This window comes from Pterocles gutturalis, unplaced genomic scaffold (assembly GCF_000699245.1).
Source record: "Pterocles gutturalis isolate BGI_N339 unplaced genomic scaffold, ASM69924v1 scaffold35951, whole genome shotgun sequence".
Lineage (NCBI taxonomy): Eukaryota > Metazoa > Chordata > Aves > Pterocliformes > Pteroclidae > Pterocles > Pterocles gutturalis.
In genome coordinates, this window is record NW_010099026.1 from 1 (window position 1) to 24704 (window position 24704).

The window sequence follows — 24704 nt, forward strand, 5'->3', positions numbered from 1 at the left end:
GTCATTCTATGCTTCTATGATTCTATGATACCTATGCTTCTGTTTTAATTCTGAAGTTTACATCTGAAGCTTTTGCAGTTGCTGAATATGAACTTCCTAAACCTAATTTTCTTTTGTTTTATTGAAAGTCTACCTCTGTTCATAATTTTTACTAACTCTTTGAAACAGATCTCTTGATGATAGTTCTATATTATAGAAATAGTGCTGGATAAACAGCTTCTGGAGATGAACATCAGACCAATTTCCCTGAAAGCCCTTGCTGTCTGTCTGTGGCAGAATGATTGGTGCTTTCCTTCATCATGTAGTCACAGGGCATCTCTAATCCCATCTCTCTGAATGCTGGTTGTACCCTGTTTACCAGTGAAGGCTTGGGGCTGTTTGCTTTCTGCAACTCCTGTACAGGACTAGCTGTCAGCTGGGAGACCATGCTGGCAGTGCATTAAGGGGAAGATCACATTCTGACAACAGTGTGAGTGAAAGGAAGAAGGCTCGGTCCTATGCTAAAGAAATTAACAGTGCTGAGCTTATGGTATTGGGAAGGCTCAAAAGATTTGCAAAAGATGCAGGTGGTTAAGATCGACTTAAGAAGCCTTCTTAACAAACTTCAAGGGCTAAGAGTGGCACTGAACAGCGGGAAGGGAACAAGCTCTAAGTCTTCCATTGCTTCCTTTTCAGCTTTTGAAATTATTAGACAGAGGTGGAAGCTCATATGTGCCCTGGTAAATACATCAGAGGTAGAGAAGCAAAGACTTGGGAAGAGAAACATGCGAAAAGATCTGACAGGTAGAACATTCTGGGCAGCAGGAGAAAATGAGCTCAACTCATCAGGGTGCTCAGACTGTGATGTAGTCTGCAACTCATCCACCAAGGGGTGACTGGGTAACTTTACATTCTCTAAACCGGTCTTAATGAGATCACTCAGTTTAAAGAGATGGCTCAGCTGATCTAATGCCTCTTATGGAAAACGACAGCTCATTTCACAGCTTCATTGCCCTGCTGCTTCATGCTCATCTGACCTGTGTTAAGCAAGCTCAGCTTACCAAACTGGCAGAATACTAACGGAGTAAGAAAGTGTGTATCAGGTGTGCACTTTGTGCATCTTGAGATTGGTTTGGGAACAGTAAGACATGAGTGAGCGTGCCATATTGTTAAAAAACAGCAAGCTGTTAAGCTGGCTCTGCTGTTTTTGTGAAACCTTTGCCCTTAGGAGAAATCCTCTTCTGATATGAATTAAGTCAGTCTTATTCACTTACAATGCATGTGTGGTGTCTCACTGATAAGTCTACTACAAAGCTGATACGGAGTTACGTAATATTTAGGTCTGAGTACTTGAAAATGAGTACCCACAGATTTGAAGGAGTAAGTGGCATGCTGATGTAAAGAATTAATATATTTTTATATTTTTACAGTGAACTCTACTGTAAAAATCACCTCTACAGGGTGATTAATTTATTCCTCTAAAAGTAAAGCACAAGTACATCTCACTTAGAATTTCACCATACTGTTACAGGTACCAAGTGTAGCCTACTTTTCCATACATGTAATATGAACTCAGTGGTAAACACATTTTATCTGCGGAGTAATACAGCACTGTACCTGGTGCCCATTAAAGCATGTATTTTCTAGTGTAAAGTATAACCAGCCATGAGGGGAGTTCCGTTGTATGTGTGCGCTTCTAGAACTTGAAGCTTGGACAGCTATGGTATGGGATCCTGCTGCAACTCTTTCAAACTGTTTTTTTTTGTCTTGTATCTCAGTAACACTTCTTTCCCCCCCCACCTCCCAGGGTGTCTTACTGTATGTAAATAGGGTAGGAGGCATGGTGTGCTTCTGTTGTAGCAACTTCAACTTAAATTTTTGGTTTGAAAGACTATGTAGTAAAAACAACACTGATTTTTTAAAATATTTGAAAAAGGTATGTATTTTGTTCTATATGTACAGACTATCTGAAAGTTCAAATGTCTGTCTTGCTTCAGTTCAGTGCCTGGTGGCTGTTAAATACAGAACCTTGTTTTCTTATGGTTGCCAGATTTCTTGAGTTAGAACTTAACTGCACACAGCATTGTGTTCCTGGGTCAAGTACAGTATAGTGTTTGAAAGGACAGACTATTGACCAGATCAGTAATAGCTTGTCTGTTAGATATCCAGTGAGAAGCTGCATAGTTATCATTTTACCCCTCAGCATTCCTGGAATGTTTTTAGGATTAAGGAAATAGGCAGGAGCCAGTTTAATAGTACTGTGCTCAAAACCATTGCACATCTAAATATGTTTTATTTCTGCTTCATTGCCAGAAGAGGGAGCAGTGATCTAACGTTCCCATCTTTTCAAAGCTATTTACATCTGTTGTAGTTATAGTATGTCTACATTGAATGTTATGGGGTTCTCTTTATTGTAAAGGTGGTGGGACTGAAATGTAAAGCTAGGCCTGATAAGGGTTTTAATTTTCAACACTAATTGTGAGCTTTCTGGTTTGGAAGCTCTTGCGGGATGTTCTAACCTGGTAGTAAGCTTGCTTATTTGAGAATGCTGTATTGCATTGGTGTTTTGTGTATTTAAGATTTACTGGGTTCTGTGGTGGAATGCATCATTGGAACAAGGGCTTCATAAGCTAGAGCAAATTAATTTCAGTTGGGTCAGTCTTCAATTGTACAAATACCTACAAATTAGAAATTTCAGAACTTTTCAAAAGCTGTGAAGATATGCTTGGTTGTTGCCTCAAGGAAGACCTTATAGTGTGAGGGATTGAAGGGATGTAGTTGAAATAAGAACACACACAATACAGACGACAGACCTCAATACTGGCAGTGCTTGACTTCTGGATGGAAGCAGGGTTTTGATTTAAGGCAGTTTTTCTTAAGCTGTACTCATGGGAATACAGCTGACTAAAAAATATGATTCAGATAGGGAAGAAGATTAAGTTTATGCTGCACAGATTTACTCAGAAGTGGGAGAAAACAGATGCGATCACCACTGCTCTGTATGCCCTTCTCCCCGCAACCTAACTTCATTTTCTCTCTTTATATGAAGCTAATGCATCTTCGTTTTTTTTTATGTTTTGAACATCAGCATGTGGAAATAATAAATTTATATGTCATAACAATCTGTTTAGCAGGAGAAATACTTACAAGCTCTTCTATAATGGTAGTGTGTAGGTTAGGGAAAGGTGTTTAGGTAACAACTTTGGAGCTTAGTATTACTTAACTCAAAATAATGAGTGAAAGTAAATATCTGAACCTTTCTCTTACAGGTATAGTGGTTCAGTGTAAGGTGACTAAAAGCTCGTGTGGGCTTATTGTAGTTTTTATGCAGAATCCGTTCTTCTTTGTAGAAGTTTCCTGTACATGGAAGTTTTAATTTCTTTGTTGAACTGCTGTGTATTTAAAGACTGATTTACTTTCATTTCTTTACATATTACTCAGGTCTAAGAAAGTCTACAAAGAAGCGCAGTGAATCACCACCTTCTGAGCTCCCCAGTTTGCGGCGGAGCACACGGCAAAAGACCACGGGCTCCTGTGCTAGCACCAGGTAAAACTTAAGATAATGAAACATGGTGACAGCAGTGGGTTGATATTAATGTAGTTTTCATGCACATAAATTAGCCTTTCCTCTCTCTTATTTTGCTACTGTAGAAGTAGCTGTAGCTTTTCAGGCCAGCTGGATTACTCTGTATACCAGTGTCATGGATACTGCATAGAATTTATCACCATCAGATCTTCAATAAGTCCCTCAGCCATAGGGATGGAGGGAAAGAAGCACCCAAAGCCAATATTACAAATTTAAGTAATACTTTCCTTGGGGAAGTGTTGTTTAAAACGATACTGAACATTGAGAGAGTGCTAAACTATGGTCCATCATGAATAATAAAATAGATTACTATTTTGAAAAATAAGACTTTATGGTACCACACAGAACTCTTGTTTTAATAGTGGACGCTGTTGAGCTGACTCAGCTTGTCAGCAGCTGCATGTGAACAATTCTACAAGTGTCCAAATCAGTCCTGAATCGATTTTAAACAGCTGGTAGATTAAATGGGAGGTGGGAGTAAATGTGTCCTGTGATACAAAAAATTTTTGTAGTTGCATGTATTCTGAAGCTAAACTAATGAAGCCTTAAGCTTTATTTTTTTTCTTATGCTTAACTACATTTAGTAGTTCCAGCACAACTTCTTTCCCCTCCTCCATGCCATAAAAAAAAGCTTCTGAAGTCTGATTCTGTTGTCAAGTGTGCATTTGAATTTGACTGTTTACTTTATAGGCATAAATATTTGAAGTGGTGATGACAGTAGTGTTTAAAAAAGCAAGTATAGAAAAGCTTGTCCACTCAGACTTGTTTTGGCACTGAAAACGAAGTAGAACATCAGAGTTCTCTTTGTGCTTTCAGTAGTTCAGAACTTCCTTTAAAGATATTACTCTGTCATCGACCTTCTCAAATTTGTCTGTGATTTATAACTGAACAGTGACTTTAATCTTGCTCGTTTTGACTGTTATATTTTAGTAGGCTGCCTTGTCTTGATGGGAATAATGTAAGGAACTAGCAGTTATGCGTTAGTATAAACAAATTGCTGCCATGGTGTGGGGCAAGGTGGGTAAGGAAGAGTTGGATAATTTTGTGAAGACTGATTCTTAGGCAAATCTGGTGCAACTTTGTGGTAGTGATCTACGTAAATGTTATGTGTCTCACATAAATAAATCTCTTGTCTTAGTTTATGAAAGTTGTTTTTTTGACTCCTTAGTCGGCGAGGCTCTGGCCTGGGCAAAAGAGGAGCAGCTGAAGCTCGCCGACAGGAGAAGATGGCTGATCCTGACAACAACCAGGATGGAGTTAACTCTTCAGCTGCGCGTACAGATGAGGCTTCTCAGGGAGCTGCAGGTAAGAAGAAATTCCAACTGAAGCATTTTTAGTATAGTTGCTGATATAAGCCTCTCTGTATTTAAAAATAATTAAATAGATTAAGTTTGAGGGAGAAATTATTTATGCTGGTTCAGCTGGTAAGTAATTCTGGAAGATTTTTTACTTTTAATCTGATCTCTTGGATATCTGGTACATGTTTCAGTTATGCTTTTTTTTTGTAGTCTCTAAAGTATGTCCAATAAAATACTTTAGATTTCAGGCATATACCTTTTTTTTAAAAATGTGACATAAATTACTGCCAACCGAAGAGACACCAAACTTTTCAGAATACAGGCATGCATTTACCTGTAAAAGCTCTTCTGTAACTACTCTACAAGTACTATTCTACAAGTTTTCTGTTGAGATTGCAAGTGTGTCTGTACTGGAGAAATCTGTAACTAAGTTAAATATTCTTACTTGCACAATATTAAATAGTGCTTAATTTAATTATCTGGTCCTAATCAGTAGTGAGTTCAAAGGAGCTTTGCAGCAATTATGCTGGATTGTAGAAAATCTCAAACATTCTCTGCTTAAAGCCAGCTACATCAGTACAAAAAGTCAAAATTATCAGAAACTAAGTGCAGCATGACTCTCACTTAAGAAAAGCATAAATTCACTAAGGATACAGGTAATTCTGTCTGAAGGCTAATTTGCTGATCTAGCTGTATTGGTTTTTTTTTATTGTGTTGATATAGCCTCTCTTTAGCTTTTGGAGTATACTGGTCTATTTAAAGTGACAATTGTATGGAAGTATGATGGTGGCAATGTTAAATGCAGAGCACTCTTCTGATAGTGGACAGTTGTCTTGGTGGAATTGATGTGAAATTTGTAGCTTTTAAGGCACTTCAACTTGCATTAATATATCTCATTTTTTTTAGCTTCTAGTTCTGTTGCTGGGGCTGTAGGTATGACAACCTCTGGAGAAAGTGAGTCAGATGATTCTGAGATGGGAAGACTACAAGGTATAAACATTGTTATTAATTTACCATTTATTTTTTTGTTTGCAGCCTATTAAGAGTCTTAGCTTCTCAAATTCTTTATTATATGTAGTAGGAAGACTGTATTTTGTTTCTGTCTGTGAATGTGTTGCTTTGCTTACTGTAGTTCTGAAGTATGAAGTTACAGGCTTTAATTCACTAAAGATGCAAGAATTTGAAAGTAATCTTTGGAAGGGGTGGCTTAGTGTCCTTACTAACTTACATGGTGTGTAGTACACTACTATTCATGATTTTTCAAGAGAAGGTGGGGGGGGAGAGAATTAAGATCACAGTCCAATGAAATGTGTAAGCTCAAATGTGAAAATAAGTCTTTGCAAGAATGGTTTCAGTTGACAGGCCAGGTTAGGCCTGCTGTTACTCTGCCTGCTTCTGGATAACTTTTTTTTTTTGTGCTTGTCGTTGATACCCATGTTGCTGTAAGCTTTGACCGAACAAAATCTAAATGTTCTTAAAATGCTTGCTTTTGTGCATGGGCTGAAGGATTCAGGTCTCAAAACCTGAGCGTACAGACAGGTAGAAAGTCAGTTTGCATGCCCTGCAACTGTTTTTTAATGATTTTGCCACTGTGTTGCAAGGGGTTCCGATATTATGATCTCCTTTGCAAATGACAGGTTTAGGTTAATCTGGATATTTAATGTGGAAATGTATCACTACCAGTTCACTTGCTCATAGTCCTCAGTAAGCACAGGTATACATTAGGAATATTGAGCTAAATTGGTTTTTACTATTAATTGTTATAGTATTGATCAGCAGTAGTCATGCTTGCTCCAGTAAAAATCAGAATCACCCACTTAGTCTAGCTCTGAAAAGTGTTCAGCAAAGAAAACAAAAAACCCCCTAATATCTATCAGTTCTTCCCTCTCCTGTTTATCAACAAATAAAGCTGTGAACGTCTTTTTCAGTGTCATTTTTTTCAGATTGATAGTGCCACTCAGTTCCTGAAAATGTGAAGATAAGCTTAACCTATTTTATATAGTTTGAGTTGAGATTTGAAATTACAGTCTGGTATATCTGCTATTCTAGATCTAGATTTACAACAATTTAGTAGACCAGATTTCTTCTGTGAAATATGTAACCCTGGCAACTCAGTGGGTGACTTCTTAAAGGGCCTTAATGCTCTGATGCATACAAGATTGAGTTACTTGTTCTCTAAGGATCATCTTTTTGGTGTTTTTGGAAATTGAAGTAGCTACAGTCATCTAATCCTAACTCTTCTTTTTTCAAGTATCAAAATTCTATTAGTCTTAAATTATAGCATCATGGAATTTAAGCTTTTGAAAATATATGTAGAAGCTTTGACAATGGCTGTTATCCTCTGTTTGCTTTTAGCTCTATTAGAGGCTAGGGGTCTTCCTCCTCACCTGTTTGGCCCTCTTGGTCCTCGGATGTCGCAGCTCTTCCACAGGACAATTGGAAGTGGAGCTAGTAAGCAAAGTTTGTCTAATTTGACTTAATTCTTTCCACTTCCAGACTAGTAGAATTCAGTCACTAGTAAATTCTAATATTTGTATTAGCTTCATAGTTTAATGTATTATTTTACTTGTTGGAGATTTGTGTGTCATGATAGTGCTAGACCACTGGTCAACAATATTAATTTGCTTGCCTTCCTATAAGGAAGAGAAATTTGCTTTAGCCATATTTCTTTTATTTTCTTTTCTTTTTTTGGGGCATCTTAATGTTCCCTTCTAGGTGGGGAAGGGAGGGTTCTTGCATTTTCACCCCTTCCTTATCTTTTCCTTTTGCATGATGGGCTGCTTAACAAAAGATCTCTCCAACCCTCTTGGGTTTTTTGCTAGCTTTAAAAAGGTGCTTAAGCTAGCTTTAAAGCTATTAGTAGATGTCAGTTCGAAGATATGTTGTTTAGTTTCAAAAATGTTTCGGACAGAAGTCATTTCCTTCAGACTGTGTCAGGGAAAATATGGTTCCTTAGTCTTGTTCCACCATGTCTGCATTATGCAGCTGGATAAAATGTGTACCTTCTAGTCCAAGTCTCTTTGACTTCCCAGCAGAGCCAAAGGCAGCCTGTTACTCTGCCTGCCAAGAAGAGGATGGGGTCTCATGGAAGTAAAAAGTAAAGTCCTTTGCTTTATAAAGGTGGAGTGGTATGGGTTCTGGCACCCGCTGTAGGTTGGCAAGATGGCTGTGGTGAGCAGTGTGGTGGACTCCCTGTGCTGACCAGTCTGCACTGGAAGGACAGCCAAGAGTGAGATTTTTGCCTCCCTTTCCTATCCCCACCTTTTTATGACAGGAAAGGAAGTGAAACTACAAATACAGAGGAGAACAAACTGTCTCTGATCTTCCACTCTGGCAGAAGTATAGCGTAACAGTTCCCTTGAACACTTATGTCTTCTAACTTCTTCTTTCCTAATCTCTTTTCTGGATATCTAGGTTCTAAAGCCCAACAGCTTTTACAAGGTCTCCAAGCCACTGATGAAAGTCAGCAACTACAGGCAGTGATTGAGATGTGCCAGCTGTTGGTCATGGGAAATGAAGAAACATTAGGGGGATTTCCAGTCAAGAGTGTTGTACCAGCTTTGGTAAAGATTAAATCTTTAATAAAATTCTTAATTTATATTGTCTATTCTTAATTATATTTATGTATGTATATCTATATATTTTTTATTTGCTTTTGAGGATGTGTTTTGCTAAATTTTGATAGTCCTGTTAATTCTTTAATAGTTTGAGAATAGGTTGTGGCTCTTTTGAAACTTTTATCAAAATTCAAAGTCCTCAGCCAAAAGCTACAATATTGGTTTGTGCCCTTTATGTTGATATTGAAATACTTTTTACTAAACTAACAATACTTTTTTTTTTTTAAAAACAGATAACACTGCTACAGATGGAGCACAACTTTGACATTGTAAGTGATTTCTAATGTTTAAGAATTTTTTTGAAATAGAAAAATGTCATCTCAAACCCAAATATCTATATATTTAACAGATGAACCATGCATGTCGGGCCTTAACATATATGATGGAAGCACTTCCCAGATCATCTGCGGTAGTGGTAGATGCGATTCCTGTCTTCTTGGAAAAGGTAAAATGAAATAAAAACAGCGTTAAACTGATATGAGGAGATTTTATCTTTTGTTTTAACTTTAGGATATGCCAATAAGATACTGCCTGCTTTTAGTAGCTTACAAGATAATACATAATGCATGAGAAGCTTTTGAAAACAGGTTTACTAGTTGTTCACACCCTTACTGGAAAGCACTATCTGATTCATTGAGGACTTTTTGTCTGATTGGTGTTGCAAAGATACTACATAATTACACAAACTGGTAACTCCTGGAGTAGCTATATAGCTGATCTAGTCTTAAATTGGCTAGCTTGATTACAGCGAGCAGTGCATCTACATTAGTATGCGTGCCTTAGTACAGACAGGCTGACTGTCCAAGTGTTAATGAAGATTATTTTTACAAACTGGTTTAGAAATTAATCTACAAGCTTTCTTGTTTTCTTGTAGCTGCAAGTTATTCAGTGCATTGATGTGGCAGAGCAGGCACTTACAGCCCTGGAGATGTTATCACGCAGGCATAGTAAAGCCATTCTGCAGGCAGTAAGTAAAAAAGAAAGCACTTCTACTGGTTCTACATCTTGGTGATCTTCTGTGAAGATGAGATAAGAAAACAAGTTTCTGTGACTTTAGCAGTACAGAGTGAAAATGTTCATTTATGTTGTTATAGGGTGGGTTGGCAGACTGTTTGCTGTACCTGGAATTCTTCAGTATAAATGCCCAGAGGAATGCACTAGCTATTGCTGCCAACTGCTGCCAGAGTATAACTCCTGATGAGTTTCACTTTGTGGCAGACTCTCTGCCACTACTCACACAAAGGTTAACCCATCAGGTAAGAAGCTATTATAAAATTGAAAGTTTTAATTTTGACCTGAAAGTGATATAAAGTTGCCTCCAGATATCTAGTTTTTTTACTGTGTATTTGCCTTTGCGATGTGATAATTGCATTAAAGTTTCTATACAGTCAAGCTGTGATATTCTAATATGCATGTGGACCTTCTGTTTCTTGTAAATGTGCTCTAAGGGCTCATGACACCCCTATTAACTTTGTAAAATGAAATAAGTAAGGTACTTCAACTTAGAGTATGAATAATAGTGGGTTTGTAGTCCGACCTTGTTGCCCAGCAGTAAGAGGAAATGCGGTAGCATTACTGTTCTTTTCTCTTTGACAAGTGAGTTGCAAGGTTCTGTACCACTTCAAACTCAGAAAAGCTTCAGTTTCAATTTTTATGTGGGTTTTTTTTTTCTGATTTGACTTTTTGGGAGGGCTTACAGCTTTTTTTAAAAAAAGGTTGCACAATAATTTGAAGTGATGAATCCTAAATCACGGGACTCCTAAGAAGGAAAATTTTTTTGGCAAAAAAAGAAAAAAGTTTGAGTTGACTCTTAATAGCATAGTTGAGTTTGGAAGGGACCTCTCAATTATCTAATCCTAACACTCTCCTGAAACGAGGTCAGATAGAGCAGATTGCCCAAGACCATGTCCAGCTGAATTTTTTTCCCCCCAAGAAGAGCTCCAAAGATGGAGACTTAGCCTCTCCCTGCAGCTTCTTCCAGTGTTCAACCACCCTTACAGTAAAAGTGTTTTTATTGTGTTCAGATAAACTTTGAGTGTTTGGTGAACTTTTAACTAGAACTATTTCTGGAGCCATCTTTACGGTCTTGGTGTCTTTGGATTTGCTGTCTTGGCTGCACTGCATGAGATAAAAATCAGGCTTCATGTAGCCTGTAGAACAGTACCCTTCACTCCTCATTATTATCTATATTTCCTGTTTCTTTGGCTTTGTAGCTGTCTTCCCTTTTGTTTGCTCCTTGTAGAATCCAAAAAGAATATTACAGACCCATTTACTCATCTCTACAAGTCCTTAAAGGTATTTGTGTTCCAAGTGTGAGGTGTTTCCTAGGGAATATGCCATATTAGGAGGTCAGCTTAGAATGTATTAATTAATTTAGAATTCAGAGCTGTAATATTCTGTAAAATGTGATTTGTCTGGCCTTTTTGGAAAAAATTTATGGATACTTCGAAATGACAAGATAATCTAATGCAAGTTAAAGTATCTTAATTCAACCAAATACTTAATTTTTTTTTTATAATAGGACAAAAAGTCTGTTGAAAGCACTTGTCTCTGTTTTGCACGGCTAGTGGATAACTTCCAGCATGAAGAGGTAAGGGTGTGTTTTTTGGGTGTGGATTTTTGTTTCCTCCTTCCCTCTCTGTTTCTTCTAAGGGCTCACCTTTCAAAGTCAGACTAATATTTTTAATTTTGCTGTTCCCTCCTGAAGAACTTGCTCCAGCAGGTTGCTTCCAAGGACTTGTTAACAAATATCCAGCAGCTCTTGGTGGTGACGCCTCCTATCCTGAGCTCAGGAATGTTCATCATGGTGGTGCGCATGTTTTCCTTAATGTGCTCCAATTGTCCTACACTTGCAGTCCAACTTATGAAGCAAAGTGAGTTCTTGGTCTTTGATATTCTGGGGGACCTATTTAAGTTAGTGCCTACAGTCTGTGTGGAACTCTGTGCACTTGATTTATATAAATATTGTGTTCTCTTACTTTTCTCTTTCTATGCTTCTGCTGGGATACAAAGTTCAGTTCATCTTGTTGAAAGTTTCTTGTGGTGTGGTTTTTTTTTTTCTGAGGGTTTTTTCTGCCCTTTCTTGTCTCTAGCTGTTGTCACTGGAGTGCTCACCTACTTTTGAGTCTATATTAGTTGCACAAGCTACTCTCATTTCAACACAAGTTGAATAATTCCTTTCGTAGTGGGAGAAATGTGATTTAAGGGCTTTTTCTAAGGGAAAACACTAAGAAAATAACTGCGGTGTAGCTGTCTTAGTTCTCGCTTGTTTTCTTCTTTTCAGCTCATAAATTTTGTCACTTCAGCTGCCCTGTATGTTCTCTTGTTTTGACTGTGCCCTCATATATTGAGTGATGTTTTCCCCCCCTAGATGTCTTTTAAAGGAGAAAACCCCAAAAAAAGCACAAACCCCCAGACCTGAGAACAAATATATTTCTTACCGTGTTTGAAGAGAGAGTTTTTGTCTTACTGTCTGTTTGCTTACGGCAATGACTGTCTCTTCTGTGCAGTGTCTGACACAAAATGGAATCCATATTCTGATACAGGCAATTTAATGAATAATAATTTCTATAGATATTGCAGAAACACTTCACTTCCTTCTTTGTGGAGCCTCAAATGGGAGTTGTCAAGAACAAATTGACCTTGTTCCACGAAGTCCTCAAGAACTTTATGAGCTTACTTCTCTTATCTGGTAAGTTATGCAGCCTTGGGTTTTGGGTGTAGCTGGTATGTTAAAATCCCTAACTTCTCTAAAACAAAGTCAAACAGTTTTCAGTTTAAATGGACTTTATTGTATACTTGTAGTAAAATACTGTTTTAATGTTCTTTACAGTGAGCTGATGCCTTGCCTGCCAAAAGAGGGGATCTTTGCTGTTGATACTATGCTAAAGAAAGGAAATGCGCAAAATACAGATGGTGCAATATGGCAATGGCGAGATGATAGGGGTCTCTGGCATCCCTATAACAGGATTGATAGTCGAATAATAGAGGTAGCAATTCCACACACTTGTGTGGTAATGTTTTTTATATGTGTGCTGTTGTGTAGGGAGTTGAGTGCTTTCTTTATGGTTTTGAAAATACCAGCCTTGTTCTTTGAGTAAGAAACATGAGTTTCTTCAAACCTACTGCTGTAATATTGCACTGTTTTCATATTCAGTAATGGGTGAACTGCTTAACTGTATTTCTGTGAGTCATTGTTTTTTCTACTGTGTTGCCCTTCTCATCACCCTTCATATAGCTTCCTATTTATTAAGGATTTCTTGACTTTAAACTCTGGTTTTTTAGGCAGCTCATCAGGTTGGCGAGGACGAGATAAGCCTTTCTACACTTGGGCGTGTGTATACTATAGATTTCAACTCTATGCAGCAAATAAATGAGGATACTGGAACAGCACGTGCCATTCAGCGAAAACCAAATCCTTTAGCCAATACAAACACTAGTAAGTACAGCTTAGGAGACACGTAGTGCCTCTAGCTATGGGTACCTTATGCTGGGTTATGCAACAGTCTACTACTTAGTTAATATATTTCTTGTGGTTTCTGTGGAATATCAGAATATTCTGATCTATGTGAATGACAAAATTTGTTGTTTTTTACAACAAAAACTGTTGAAGGGTATTCTTTTTAACATGTAAATTATTTTTCTGGGAACTGAAAATGCATTAAATTGGGGGGAGCAGGGGATGTTCTTTGCTTGGGATTTTCTGAAACAGTTTTGTTAATTCTTTTATTTAACAAAGACTGTGTGAAGATTTCTTACTATCGCACAGAAGTATATAAGAAAACTGAAGAAAAAGGATTTGACTCTTTGAAAGAGGATGATTTGTACCTACTTTCTTGCCATCAGTTTGGCTTCTGCTTCTTAAATTATGTCTTTTCAATTCAAGAGCTAAACAAATTTATCTTTAAAAAAAGAAAGTAATATCAGAGCAGAGATGGAAAGAACTGTGCAGTGATTTGTTGCACAATTTCTCACAGGTGGACATTCAGAATTGAAGAAGGATGATGCTCGAGCACAACTAATGAAAGAGGACCCAGAACTGGCAAAATCCTTTATCAAAACATTGTTTGGTGTTCTTTATGAAGTATATAGTTCTTCAGCTGGACCTGCTGTTAGACACAAGTGCCTTAGAGCAATTCTTAGGATAATTTATTTTGCTGATGCTGAACTTCTGAAGGATGTGCTGAAAAACCATGCAGTTTCAAGGTGGGTTTGTTAACCACTGTGAGTGACACTAATTTTGAGCTTACAGCTCAAACTTGTGATTACTTTTTTGAATCATATTTTTCAGGGGAAGACTGTACTTTTAAATTTTTATGTATTGATTTTCCAAAAGCTGAGGCTGCCAGCTCTTCAGGAATTTTTTGCACTTAGATTTTGCAGTAGGTGCCAACTCTAGGCAGTCTTGTTATAAACTTAAATTTTGTATTAGTGATGTCTAATATTACCATTTACTCTTCTCCTGATTTCTGAAACTTGCCTGTAAATTTTTCTGAGGGCAAGATGACTTTTGAAATAATGCTATGTGAACAATAGCACACTCTCATGGCATTTGACTGGTAAGCTCTATTCGTGAAACCTCTCCTACATGGTATACCATGAAGTTAGGGATCTAGATAAAAGGATGCAATTAGAAAATAAACCTACTAGTTTTTCAAAGGCAGGGTAAATTCCACACGACCATATTCTTTAAAGAAAGAAAACTTTCTTTTCCTTGTTAAAACATGATAAAAGTGATTCAGGCAAGAGGAGGACTTTTTCAGTCCTTTTATTTATGGCTTTTACAAATGAAATTGGCTTGCTTTCAGTACTATGTATGCAGGATGAACTGGCTTGGTTTTTTTTTTCCAAATGACAAAAAATGAAAAGACAAAACTAACTCTAATAAAATATCTGTTTTAGTCATATTGCCTCCATGCTGTCAAGTCAAGACCTTAAGATAGTAGTTGGAGCCCTGCAGATGGCAGAGATTTTGATGCAAAAGTTACCTGACATTTTTAGTGTTTACTTCAGAAGAGAAGGTAAATCTTGCTTTCTCTTTTTTTTCTCATCTCCTATTTAGAATTTTAAATGTGTTTGTAGAATTCATATCCTTCATCTCCCACTCCATCCCCCTTAAGCTGTAAAAAGTTACTGTTATTCTTGAATAAAAATAAAGAAAAATCCATGCAAGCTATTGTCATATGACTGGGGAGGAGCTAACCAAGACTCTGGAGGAGCCAAGCTTGTTTTTTCTGAATCTGAAACAAATTTGTACAGGTTTAATAGATGCTAATGAACTTACGTTTAGGCTGAAGGTGGCTTGCTGAAATTACATGGGTAGTCTTACTGGCAGAACTGATGAATCTTTGGCAGGAAGTCTTTGTTATAATCTGCTCATGATTTTTGCATTTTTTAGCTACTGTTTGTGCTTCTGTCTTTTTTTAAAATTAAACTCTATAGGTTAACTTTTTCAAGAAAGGATTGAACTGCTTTTAAAACTTAGAATTGATGGGTGGGGTGAGCCAGTGCTGCCATAGTCAAAATAGAGGCTCTAATAACAGAATTCTACCTTTCAAACACCTTTGTCATTCCCCTTCCTCCACCCCTGTTCCAAAACCCCCCTCACAACCAAACCAACCCACCAAACAAAGATTTCTTTTGTTAAGGGGTGATGCACCAAGTGAAAAACTTGTCAGAGTCTGAGGCTTTGCTAACAAGCCCACCGAAAGTATGCACTAATGGATCAGGAACATTGAGTACCACTCCAACAATAAGTACTGGAGCAGCCACTGCTGCCAGTAATGCAGCTGCAGATTTGGGATCTCCCAGTTTACAACACAGCCGGGAGGATTCTTTGGATCTGAGCCCACAGGGGTAAGAGCGCTATTTGTTGTGAACAGTCTGTGGTGGGTATGTTTTATGGTTTTTTGTGTGTGGTGTTTTATTTTTTTTTTTAAAGTCTTGACTGACATGGGCTGCTACAGTATCATCTGTGTTTTGCTGTGATGTTTTCCTCAAAGGAACTAAAATGGAGCTATCAATGGGTAGTTTTGATTAATCTTATATTAATTTTATTTTTTTTAATAAGACTAGTGACCCAATAGTTGTGATATAATGATATGAAACAATCTACTGTTTGGGGAGACGCTAGAGAATGCCAAGACCAACCGCTGTAGTCTAATGTAACTCTTGGACAGAGTGATGGTTTCAGAGGAATGATAGCTATGGTACATGGTTCCTTTCTGCTGGAGAATGGAGGAAAAAGTAGTCATTCTGAAGTTATTGTGTTGGAATGCAACCATTCTGAATGCTTGTAGGAATGTGTCTTGTAGGAATGAACTAGTTTAGGGTTACATAGCTTGCCCTTATTTTAAGGGTGAAATGTTGGTTCTAATGTATTGGCATAATAAGGAAACTCACCTTAAACCAGAATTGAAATGTGTGAACTTGGGAAGTGTTGGAAAAATGCTTTCTGGGCTTTAATAGGGGAGGCAGCTCAAATATCCAGTGTCTTTTGATGTTTATTCAGCAGAAATTTGTGGTGTGTGTTTTTTTTCTTTTATAATGTATTCAAATTAATAACGAGCTGGTTACACAAATAAAAATATGAAAATTATGAGACAGCTTTATTCAGTAGCATTTCTGGCAGCTGCCCATAGTAGAAGGGTGACAGCAGGCAAAGCACCTTCTTTCTGGACGGAGTAGTCACTTTCTCCTTCCAATTAAAATAGAGTTGAGGCCACTTCTCACAGAGTTCATTCTTCTCTTGTGCCCTCCTTGTTATGGGATGGAAGCTTTTTTAGTTCTTGAGGAAATAACTGGCAGATGCATCTTAAACTGAGGGATGGGTATGCATATGAATGTGGTGGATGGAAGCATGTTACTTCATTTTTAAATTTGGACAGACGACTGAGTGATGTTCTAAAGAGGAAAAGACTGCCGAAACGAGGGCCAAGGAGACCAAAATACTCTCCTCCAAGAGATGATGACAAAGTGGACAATCAAGGTAAATAATTCTTAAAACATGATGCTCTGTGCTTTTAAATTTAAAAGTAAGCCTATAGGCTGTCAAAAGTGGTAGCTGTTAGAAATATGTTGTTTCTCTAATTTTGTCTTGGCTTTTTCCAGCTAAAAGCCCTACAACTACTCAATCTCCTAAATCCTCCTTCTTGGCAAGTTTAAATCCTAAAACGTGGGGAAGATTAAGCACACAGTCCAATAGTAATAATATTGAACCAGCAAGAACAGCAGGAGTAAGTGGTCTTGCAAGGGCTGCTTCCAAGGATACCATTTCCAATAACAGGTACAAACAAAAAAAATTAAAGTACTTGTAATACGGTGTTGACTTTGACATACAGCTACTTTCTTATGATAAGCCAGATTAAGTAGCACCTATCAAAGAAATTTGAGCTTAACGACTGTTACAATAACTCTGGAGGAAGAAGCAAGAAATTAAGGTAGAGAAGATAACCTCTTAATAGTTTAAAGCAGCATGCTAGGGAAGAACTGGAAAACTGAAAAATGGTGGAAGAAGTAATCTGTAGAGAATAGACCTTTACTGTGTTGGAGTAAGAGGGAAGGGTTTTTGTCTGTGACTGCTGTTAAATGTGGGGCAATGATACTCTGGCTGTGTTTACTTGTAATATTGGAGTATGAAAATGCTAAGTGTGGTCAAATGCCTTTTGTGTGCTTCTTTACAGAGAAAAAATTAAGGGCTGGATTAAGGAGCAAGCTCATAAATTTGTAGAACGTTATTTTAGTTCTGAAAACATGGATGGAAGCAATCCTGCACTAAACGTATTACAGAGACTTTGCACTGCAACTGAACAACTCAACCTCCAGGTTAGAAATGGGAGACTTGGTTGGAGTGGGGGTGGGAGTGGAAGCAGAAGTGTTTAGGAGGAAACTAGAGGAAAGCTGACCGTTTTAGACAGGATGGCCAATATTGTAAGAGTTATCTTTTGTTATCTTAAATGATGATACAGCATTTCTTAACTTGCAATGGTTTGCTTGGGATTTCTTTTAGAATTGAATGTAAGCTCTGACACATATAACTTAAGATAAGTCATTAGTGTTAACAAGGGTATTATTCTTGATTCGTAGCAATGTGTCACTTACATAGCATTTTTATTTCAAAATTAAAAATTTTACTGTTAAGTGTTAGGGATTGACTTTATACCTAAAGCAGAACATGGTTTGTCCTAAGAACTTTAGGGTTGGGAGGATGACAAGAGGGAAGTAGCATTTTGTTGAAAGGATAGAAGAAATACAGGTTGGGCTGAATCGACTAGCATCTCAAGAACTTGAGCCTTGCTTATTAGACAGTTGTGGTCTCTGATAGATGGTCTAAACCTGTGACTTGTAAAGTAGCTGAACAGTTCTGTGCTTTGATCTAAGCAATCATTCAAGTGTGAAACTTTCCCTCCTTCTCTCTCCCACACAGATGTCATGTGAAATATATACCAAAATAGTTTTATTTATTTATTTTAAAACTTGTGTTTGGAGCTCATCTTTATGTTGCTTGAGACAGAAATGGGACCCTACATTTCTCCTAAAATGAGGAAAATGCAGATGTTGCCTGTAATGTCTCTTCTTGAATAGAGAAATTGCTTATCCTCAGATTATTTGCCCTGTCATTGCTTGTATTGAGTTACTATACACTCAAAACTTTCCCTTTTTTCCCTGTCTTTAGAGCTGTTCCATGCATTAGGAGGAAGAATAGTATTTTTTAAGCCCTTGATACCTGGGTAGTAAAATACTATCTTCATATTTTTCAGGTGGATGGTGGAACAGAGTGCCTTGTAGAAATCCGTACCATTGTCTCAGAGTCTGACGTCTCCTCATTTGAAATCCAGCATAGTGGATTTGTTAAACAACTGCTGCTTTATTTGACGTCTAAAAGCGAGAAAGATGCTGTAAGCAGGGATATCAGATTGAAAAGATTTCTTCACGTGTTTTTTTCTTCTCCAGTAAGTTTTCTTGTTCATTTTTTTGTCATTCTTTGTTGTCTTTCTCTCAAATCTGACCATATGAGAGGTTCAGCAATGACCTTGACTTAAAGATGGAGTATGGAAGGAATGTTTTGTTTATGCCTAAGCTGTATAGCCCTGCAACTTTAGCATGGATCTATGTCTTTACAGGTCATAAACTTTTTAGAATACCCTATAATTACAGAAAATTCTATACAGCAGTGTAAAAAATTCCCAAATAGCAAATTGTCCGAGGCTTGAACAACTTGGGAGTTGTTTCTGACTTTTAAGAAGTTGATGTGGAAAGAGTTTGGATAATAATGTTATCACCTGCTCTCTTTAGTCCTAAATACTGCAAGAAATTAGATAATGCTTTTTTTTTAAAGTAAGACATTTAAAGTGGAAGAGAAGAAAGTAGATAACCATAGCTTCCATGAAGCTTACTGCTTGTGGTTAAGGGTGTATACTTAAAATCTGTAGGGCTGTTCAGCTGAAACCAGGAGAGAAAAGTATGTTCTTGGAAACAGCTCTTTCATAAACTTGTGTCATCTACTCATCCTGATACTGCTGCTACTTTATGTGAGAGCAGTGATTCTTAACTTCCTTTAAAAAACAACAACAAAAACAAACAACTTGTGATATAAATTGTTTAAGATTAATTAATTCAAACGCAATAACTAAAAGACTGGAATATATTTCAGCTTCCTGGAGAAGAACCCCTTGGAAGATTAGAGCCATTAGAAAATGCACCTTTGTTGGCATTAGTCCATAAAATGAACAATTGCCTCAGTCAGATGGAACAGTTTCCTGTCAAAGTGCATGACTTCCCTAGTGGAAATGGAACAGGGAGCAGGTAAGGATTAATGCTCAGGTGCCAGTTTTGTTGGAAGCTTTTGTTTTCCCCAATTTCTTTCAATACTAAAAGTTCAAGAGGCAGTGGAAACTTCTGACCCTATTAAAGACACAAGCATTTGCGCAGTTGGCTTTTTTTATTCAGTGGAAGGTTGAATGATTATCCAAGTGTTTGCTTATCATCTTGAAACTTTTCCTGCTTAGATTGAGGGTGGATGTATAATTTTAAATACAATCTCTAAATTTAAGCTTTAAAAATTCAAATGTCTTCCTTGTCCCCGTATAACAAACACTGGAAAGAAATGGTCTATTTGTTGCTGAGACACTGATATTTTCTTAGTGTAGTAGTAGTAGTTAAGCTCCTGAGAGTTTGTATTACACTGCTTTGTTACTCAGGCTCTGTTCTCTAGGATGATAACTGCTGTGATAACTGTTGGTTGACAGCATAGTTGAAAATAATTGTAGAACTGCCCTGTGTCTTAAGATAGATTACATTTAGAATCAGCATGTTATTTGCATTTTAAGTAACAAACCTGAGTGACTGAAGACCTATTTCTGCATTTTCAATTCTGCACTTTTCTTTAATAAATGAAGGGTAAAGATTTTCAAAAGTAAAGCAGATTGTATTTGCCACTAACTTACAAATAGATTCTAAAACATAAAAGAGGTTTTAGGGGAAAAAAAGCTAACTCTGACAAACCAGGTTCTTAAATCAGTGAAAGAACTGAAGAAGAATCTGGCAACCGAATTATCCAAACTACTTTACTATGGGGTATTTACTCTGCACACTTAAGGCTACTTCGATTTCTGCCAGGAAAAAAGAAGAGTCATTATGGCACATCAAGAGTGTTGGTCAGTGTTAGATTCAACTTTGAGTATAAAGAACAGTGAATTACTTTATTAAAGCTACTATCTGAGGTATTCATAGTCTGAAACTTCTAGTCTTGAGCCTTAGAGGAACTGGAGGAGCACTACTGTTAATAATGAGCACAATGATAGTGCTTGTATCTGAGATACTAGCCTTGATTCTAGGGCATTTCCACCAAACTGGTGTTCAGAGTGAAAATGTCTGGATACTCACTGTGCCCTACCTAGGTAATTTAAAGCAAAGCATAATTTTTATTCCTTCATGGTATGCGAAGAATTTTCAGAAGATCTGGAGAGTGTTGAGTCCGCTACCTCAGATTTATTTGAGATAAAGTGAGGGGCTTGAAAAGTCTGTCAGTCAGTATCAGTTCTAATTTACTACTTCTTGACTACCATTTACAAATGACGTTCAGCTTCAGAAATACATGCCCTGCTCTAGGCATATTCTTTATAGATGGATTCCATTCTTTGTAGGTGGATTTCAGGTAGGAACATATATAGAGTATTGTTGTGAGTTGTGATACTCTAATATTAAGCTTTGGACTGAAGCCTAAGCATAATAGAACTCTTGATATTATAAAGCAGTTGGCAGGATGATGTGATGGGAGATGGTGCAGGAAGAAATGTAAAAATATTGTGGTGACGTTGTCTGGCACGTTGCAGTAAATTCTGCTTTGCCATGTATGTCTTGTGGATTTGAGAATGTGTTAAATCCTTGGTTGTACTTGGAAATTGCAAGTCTTAGCTATTCAAAGGCTAAGACTAGTTGAACATCACAAAGTAGTTAGAATTAGCAGTATAACGTTCTGTTAACTTCATTCTCTGAAATCCTTAGATTTTTCAGATTTTTTTTCCCCAGAAATTTTAGGCAAATCAGGGAAACATAACTAAATTTCAACCACAGAAAGGGAAGTGCAAGCAGGGTGCATAATATGCTAGAAAGATCTTGCCATTTCACAATTTCTAGTCTTAGGACACCATGGTGCAGCTACAGTACAAACTGTTACAGAATCTCTTCCACTTTTGACAAATGCTTCCCAAAATTTTCAGTTCTCCTTGTCCTCTCCTCGCCCCCCCAAATCTGTCTCAGAATGAGATTAAAATTCCTCTAGCCAAACCTGTGGAGCCCTTTGGGAGCCAAGAGAAACTGTTGAGGGTAAACTGCTTTTGAAAACACTCACATCAAGGTTTTGGCAGCTGGAAGGAACCCAACATTACACTGTAGATGTTGAGTCTTGATGCTTATGAAACCTTTTGGTAGATGAGAGAATCCAAATCTTTCTTTTGGTCTTAAGGAAAGTCGTTCCTGCTTTTATTATTCCCCAGTGTAGCAGCTTCTATGATTCTATAAATTAACACTTTTTCATTTATTGTATAGCAGTTAGTCTATTTCAGTATAAGGTGGTGCGTAAGTTGTTAGAGTATTCTATGGTGCTAGCTAAAAGCTCAATTTCATTACAGATGTATTCTTGTGACTATGGATAAATCAGGAGGGGAGGAGCATTGGAAATGAACTTTTGAAAACTATTCAAAAACTATAAGCTTGAAATGCCAATCTTCTGTGTCTCAGGTAGTAAGAAGTGTGGGTTTTTGTCACTAAATGTGACACAACATCTGATATAGTAGATGTATCAGAGCCTCATGCTATAGCATTTACCTAATTTGTGTTAAAATCCGGTACTTGTGTTTTGTGAAACTGTTGAAATCCATGGCAGTGAATTCAATACACAAATTTCTAATACTTGAAGGAATTAATTGTATTGATACTGACTTCTGCAAATAGTATGTGCTCTGTAATCTTAAAACCCTTCCTAGTATGCACTGTTTCTGTAAAAAATGGGATAACTACAAAACTTAACTGCTAATTATAGAAACAAAATTCTGCTGTTCTTTTTGATAGAAAATTAAACATGAGAAGTCAGACTACTGCAGCATCGTTTGATTGCTAGTCTTACTGTGGATTATGTAAATGAGGATTTTGAGGCATTAAGATTTGGTAGTCTTTCACTAGCACCTGGAAGTAAAAGCAGCCCAAGATAAGAAGTTTGCATATAAAAATGACTTGCTTGAGTATTGATAATTTGTGGGGATGGAACATGTATATAAACTCTACTTGGCAAGAAGAAACAGAGGAGTTTGCAGGTTGACTCTTTTTAGGTCCTTATTAAAAAACACATGAATGATACTTGAATTTTCCACCCCCAGTTTTGATCCTTAATTGAACTCAGGTAAACACTCTAAATCTATGTGGTGTCAGCTGACCACTGAACAACTTCAGACCTCAAAGATGGTCAGTATAGGCTATGTTGTAATCAGACCTCAGACTGGACTTCTTCAGCCCACGTAGCTTCCATGGCAAATCAGATTTTGTCCAACTTGGCTTCTGGTGTTCTTGTAGAATAAAATTTTTCATCTGTTTATCTGAAATTTAATAGCTAATTTTTAGAGAAATAAGCTGAGAAATAATACTCTGAACAAGCAGATTTGTAAATGCACATATAAGCCTGTTCTAATGCATTTTTAATGCAATTATGGTTATTAGATTCTTTGTGTAGCAACTTTTTTCACAAATTATTTTGAGTTTTTCTCTTAACAGAGGATCCCAAGCTTTAAAATTCTTCAATACACATCAATTAAAATGCCAACTGCAAAGACATCCAGACTGTGCTAATGTGAAACAGTGGAAGGGTGGACCTGTGAAGATTGATCCTCTGGCGTTGGTACAAGCCATTGAAAGATACCTTGTAGTTAGAGGTATATATATATATTATACAGTTACATGTGTTTTACTTTTTGGGATAGTCGCTACCATCAGTAGTGCAAAGTCTGTAAAAGCCTGTGAGAATTATACTGAAGACAAATGGGAGGTACCTATAAATGTATTTTGCTCACGGGGGAGGAGACTAAGGCTGCAGAGAATCTTCCCTTTTCTGGGACAAACCTTTTCCTGTTGTAAACAGTTCGGTCTAAATACTGACAGAAGTATAATCCAGTTGACTGTCAGATTGGCTGTAACTCGGTATTTTTGATGCCAGATGTTGATACTGAAACTTGTTCTAACACATCTGAACCTTACTTTTTTAACTGATGTATTTTGGAACTGTTTTAAACAGTGGAGTGTTTTTTATAAAAGTCAGAGTACAAAAGCATTGCTACATTTTATGTAAAAACAAGTGAGGCTATATTTCTTCTCTCTTGCCTCAGGCTATGGAAGAGTTAGAGAAGATGATGAAGATAGTGATGATGATGGGTCAGATGAAGAAATAGACGAATCTTTGGTAAGCTTTTGCTCTGGGGGTAAAGGGAGGGAACAGTGTGGGGAGAGGCTTAAAAAAAAAGCTAGGAACAAGTTTCCTAATGTGTGTGGCTTTTTTGTTTTGTTCAGGCTGCTCAATTCTTAAATTCAGGGAATGTGAGACACAGACTGCAGTTTTACATTGGAGATCACTTGCTGCCATACAATATGACTGTATATCAAGCAGTTAGGCAGTACAGTTTGCAAGCTGAGGAGGAGAGGGAGTCTACAGATGATGAAAGCAACCCATTAGGAAGAGCTGGGATTTGGACAAAAACACACACCATTTGGTAAGTTGGCTAGAGAAATCAGGGGACAACTTCTTCAGTTTCCTAAATTTATATACATAAAGAAAACTGAAATATAGCTGTCTCCCTCCCTCTCCTTCCAACTGTGAAGCTTTAAATTTCCTGATGTGCTTGGGATACTTAAATCTTAGTAAGAATTCATTGTTAGCTACTGATGTTCTTTCTAGCTCATGGGCGAAGCTGATGAACAAGTTATGGGCAATTTTAAATTACACCTGCTAGACAGAGGGAATAGTTCTTAGTGTTAGGTAACTAACCACAAACAATAGAGAATGTGTCTGCAGTGAAAATACTGTTTTTCATAGTTGATTGCTGTGCAGGTGTATGTATTCTCTGTACATACTTTGCAAGGAGCAGTATTGACCTCTGACTGTGCCAAACATTTTAACATTTAGCAGTGTCTCTTTCTTTCTAGTATTTAAATGTGTTATGCAAAACCAAAACAAAACCAAAAACCAAACTACTTCATTTTTTTTGTCTATACCTTCTGCTTCTCTTCCAGTTCATGGAGCTGGAGGGTCCCCATTTTTCCTCCTCCATGACATACTTTGCTTCTGAGGGCCTAGCTTCAAAGGCTGAATCGTGTCCAAATGCCTTGTTCTTGTCTTTCTGTTTTTGACTGTCATTCAAGTAAATGGTAATCAAAGAACTAAGGCTTTTATAAGTGCTTTTGTTTCTATGTAAGTTAGTATTTCACAAACATGTTTTTAACTTTTAAATACTTTTTAGGTACAAACCTGTGCGAGAGGATGAAGATGGTAATAAGGACTGTGTTGGCGGTAAAAGAGGAAGAGCACAAACTGCTCCCACGAAGACTTCCCCTAGAAATTCTAAAAAGCATGATGAATTGTGGCATGGTGAGTGTGTTGCCTTGCTAATATGTTTAGATTTGTGAAATTTCTGAAAGGAGAGGGAGACACAACACTTCTTAAGAGAGCATAGTGTAAGAAAA

At 37.3% G+C, this 24704-nt stretch overlaps 1 protein-coding gene across 1 annotated transcript in view; it reads left to right on the forward strand.

The window, feature by feature from the left end:
* Positions 1–3420: 3420 nt before the first annotated feature.
* TRIP12 (thyroid hormone receptor interactor 12) overlaps positions 3421–24704 on the forward strand; it is a gene marked incomplete at its 5' end in the record, with an annotated part of 34839 nt that continues 13555 nt past the window's right edge. Inside the window, 26 exons of the mRNA XM_010075154.1 lie at positions 3421–3526; positions 4734–4870; positions 5770–5853; positions 7219–7314; positions 8278–8426; positions 8714–8749; positions 8830–8925; positions 9355–9447; positions 9575–9736; positions 11002–11070; positions 11188–11353; positions 12054–12171; positions 12313–12469; positions 12765–12918; positions 13457–13685; positions 14382–14500; positions 15128–15335; positions 16367–16467; positions 16590–16764; positions 17162–17303; positions 18239–18430; positions 19132–19283; positions 22746–22903; positions 23354–23427; positions 23535–23734; positions 24482–24609. Of these exons, the coding sequence (XP_010073456.1) occupies positions 3421–3526; positions 4734–4870; positions 5770–5853; positions 7219–7314; positions 8278–8426; positions 8714–8749; positions 8830–8925; positions 9355–9447; positions 9575–9736; positions 11002–11070; positions 11188–11353; positions 12054–12171; positions 12313–12469; positions 12765–12918; positions 13457–13685; positions 14382–14500; positions 15128–15335; positions 16367–16467; positions 16590–16764; positions 17162–17303; positions 18239–18430; positions 19132–19283; positions 22746–22903; positions 23354–23427; positions 23535–23734; positions 24482–24609 (3501 nt within the window). The remainder of the gene's footprint in view (positions 3527–4733; positions 4871–5769; positions 5854–7218; positions 7315–8277; positions 8427–8713; positions 8750–8829; positions 8926–9354; positions 9448–9574; positions 9737–11001; positions 11071–11187; positions 11354–12053; positions 12172–12312; positions 12470–12764; positions 12919–13456; positions 13686–14381; positions 14501–15127; positions 15336–16366; positions 16468–16589; positions 16765–17161; positions 17304–18238; positions 18431–19131; positions 19284–22745; positions 22904–23353; positions 23428–23534; positions 23735–24481; positions 24610–24704) is intronic.